General features: G+C 41.7%; 2 protein-coding genes across 2 annotated transcripts in view; both read right to left on the bottom strand.

Moving 5' to 3' along the window:
* Positions 1-1,865, bottom strand: part of LOC119590485 (hemocyanin C chain-like) — a 46,878-nt gene that overhangs the window by 37,253 nt on the left and 7,760 nt on the right. The window lies entirely within an intron of this gene.
* The window catches only part of LOC119590765 (hemocyanin C chain-like), a 2,794-nt gene that overhangs the window by 589 nt on the left and 340 nt on the right, over positions 1-1,865 (bottom strand). Inside the window, exon 2 of the mRNA XM_037939476.1 lies at positions 104-1,627. Within this exon, the coding sequence (XP_037795404.1) occupies positions 104-1,627 (1,524 nt within the window). The remainder of the gene's footprint in view (positions 1-103; positions 1,628-1,865) is intronic.

Here is a 1,865-nt window from a genome sequence, read left to right on the forward strand (position 1 = left end):
GGTTCATCTATAAATTTGATCCGACATATTCTTTTTAAAAGGAAAAATCTTTAAAACGTAAAGAACAGATAATTGACTTAAGACATCGCTAGAAAATACTCACACTTAACCCAAAACTTGTCTAGTTCAATAGCATTCCAACGTCCCTCGTCGAAAGTGTATTCAATGCCATTGTTGTCACGGTGAGGCCAAGCGAAAATGCGGACTGTTGTGAGAACTTCCTTGCCGTTATTGTTTGTAATTTCAATGTTGTATGCGAAATCTTTGTGGTTGAGACGAGGAACGTATGTAGAAATGTCTACATCCGCAACTTCTTTAGTGTCATCAACGGCGTTAATAAGACTGTACTCAAAGTCCTCAAAGAAAGTCTCTAACTCACCATCAACGGATAGATTTTCAATACTAACACCTGTGAAAATTAATTCTTCCTTTGAGTATGGGGGAAGAGAATCCTTATGTTCTTTGAAGATATTATCCATATATTTGTGTAGCCTGAAGAAACTGGGATCACGTGTGGCAGTTTCGAAATGTTCTAGAACACCAGGTGGTAGAGCGTATTTTCCATGTGGATCGGCCTGTCGACCGAGTACAATATGGGCAGTATTATGCAAAGCCCCATAGTACTGGACATTAGGACTATACATTGAGGATTCAATGATATCTCCAAGAACGTCAATGCCACGCTCATTCATGATGTCAATGCGATTGCCTTGCTTGTCAACAATATAACCATGGGCAATAGCATCACGAATTCGGCTCTCAACAATGAGCAAGTCTCTGATTCGGGCAACACCGTCCACATCCTCGAAGTCTACATTATCTGGACGAGAGGGGAACTGACCTCCATACTTGTAAGTGGTGTGAGGAGCAAAACCTTGTACGATGGGCTTACCCCAGTGAAGTTCACCGACGGGATCCAAGTAATTGGATAGACGTTCAGCATCAAAGCGAACGGTTAGTTGATGATGTACCCAGAAGAAGTTCTCTCCTTTGCGATCCAGATGATGACTGTATTCGTCCTGCCACCAGAATGGGAATTCCATATGCCATGTAACGTGGTGAGTGTTCATTCCAATGTCCTCTCCGAAATAGGCTACTCTTTGTTCAGGATTTTTCTTTGTTCCCGTAAAGGAAGACTGGAATTTACCAGGTGTCTGTGTCTGTTTGGCACGGTAAGCTGCTTCAATGACTTCACTGTTAGTGAAGAGATGAGGAGTTACCTCATAGAGTGGAGGAAGTACAATGTGTTCAGCCAGAGGTGAGTGGATGACTGCAACATACAAGGCGTAGACAAACTCTCCCTCGTTCATACGCTGACGGAAGTAGGCGGCATTGCTGACAAATGTATCCCAATCGTTGCAGCGAATGAGAACATCGAAGAGCATAAGTGCTTCATGGCGCTGTCTTGGGTTGAAGAGAGAGAACCAGTGCTTCTGTTCGAGAAGTCTGTGATCCTTGAGATCTCTCATAATTCTATGTACCGCCTCACCATCGTCACTGTAATGGGACAGATCAGCCTCCGGGTCAAAGGAATCCGCTTTTTCTTTTAAGTTGGGATCACGGATTTCCCCGTAGATCTTGTGCAGCAGGAAGTTGATATCATGCTGCTTCTGGGCATCTGACACACCTAGAAGAAGGGAGCTATAATAGTTCACCCTTTCAAGCCTATACGCTTTATTATGTATTGTGTTTTTATATAATTTTGTGTTCAAAGTGGAATATTTGATTGAAAAGTGCCACTAAACATTATGAAAAAATATGAAATCAAATATATAAACCGAGTCACTTTAGGTGATAAGATTTAGAGAATATAATACAGAGAAGAAAGTGAAAGAGATAAAGAGAAAGTAAAAGAGTGAGTAAGC

Source organism: Penaeus monodon, chromosome 27 (assembly GCF_015228065.2).
Source record: "Penaeus monodon isolate SGIC_2016 chromosome 27, NSTDA_Pmon_1, whole genome shotgun sequence".
Classification (NCBI taxonomy): domain Eukaryota; kingdom Metazoa; phylum Arthropoda; class Malacostraca; order Decapoda; family Penaeidae; genus Penaeus; species Penaeus monodon.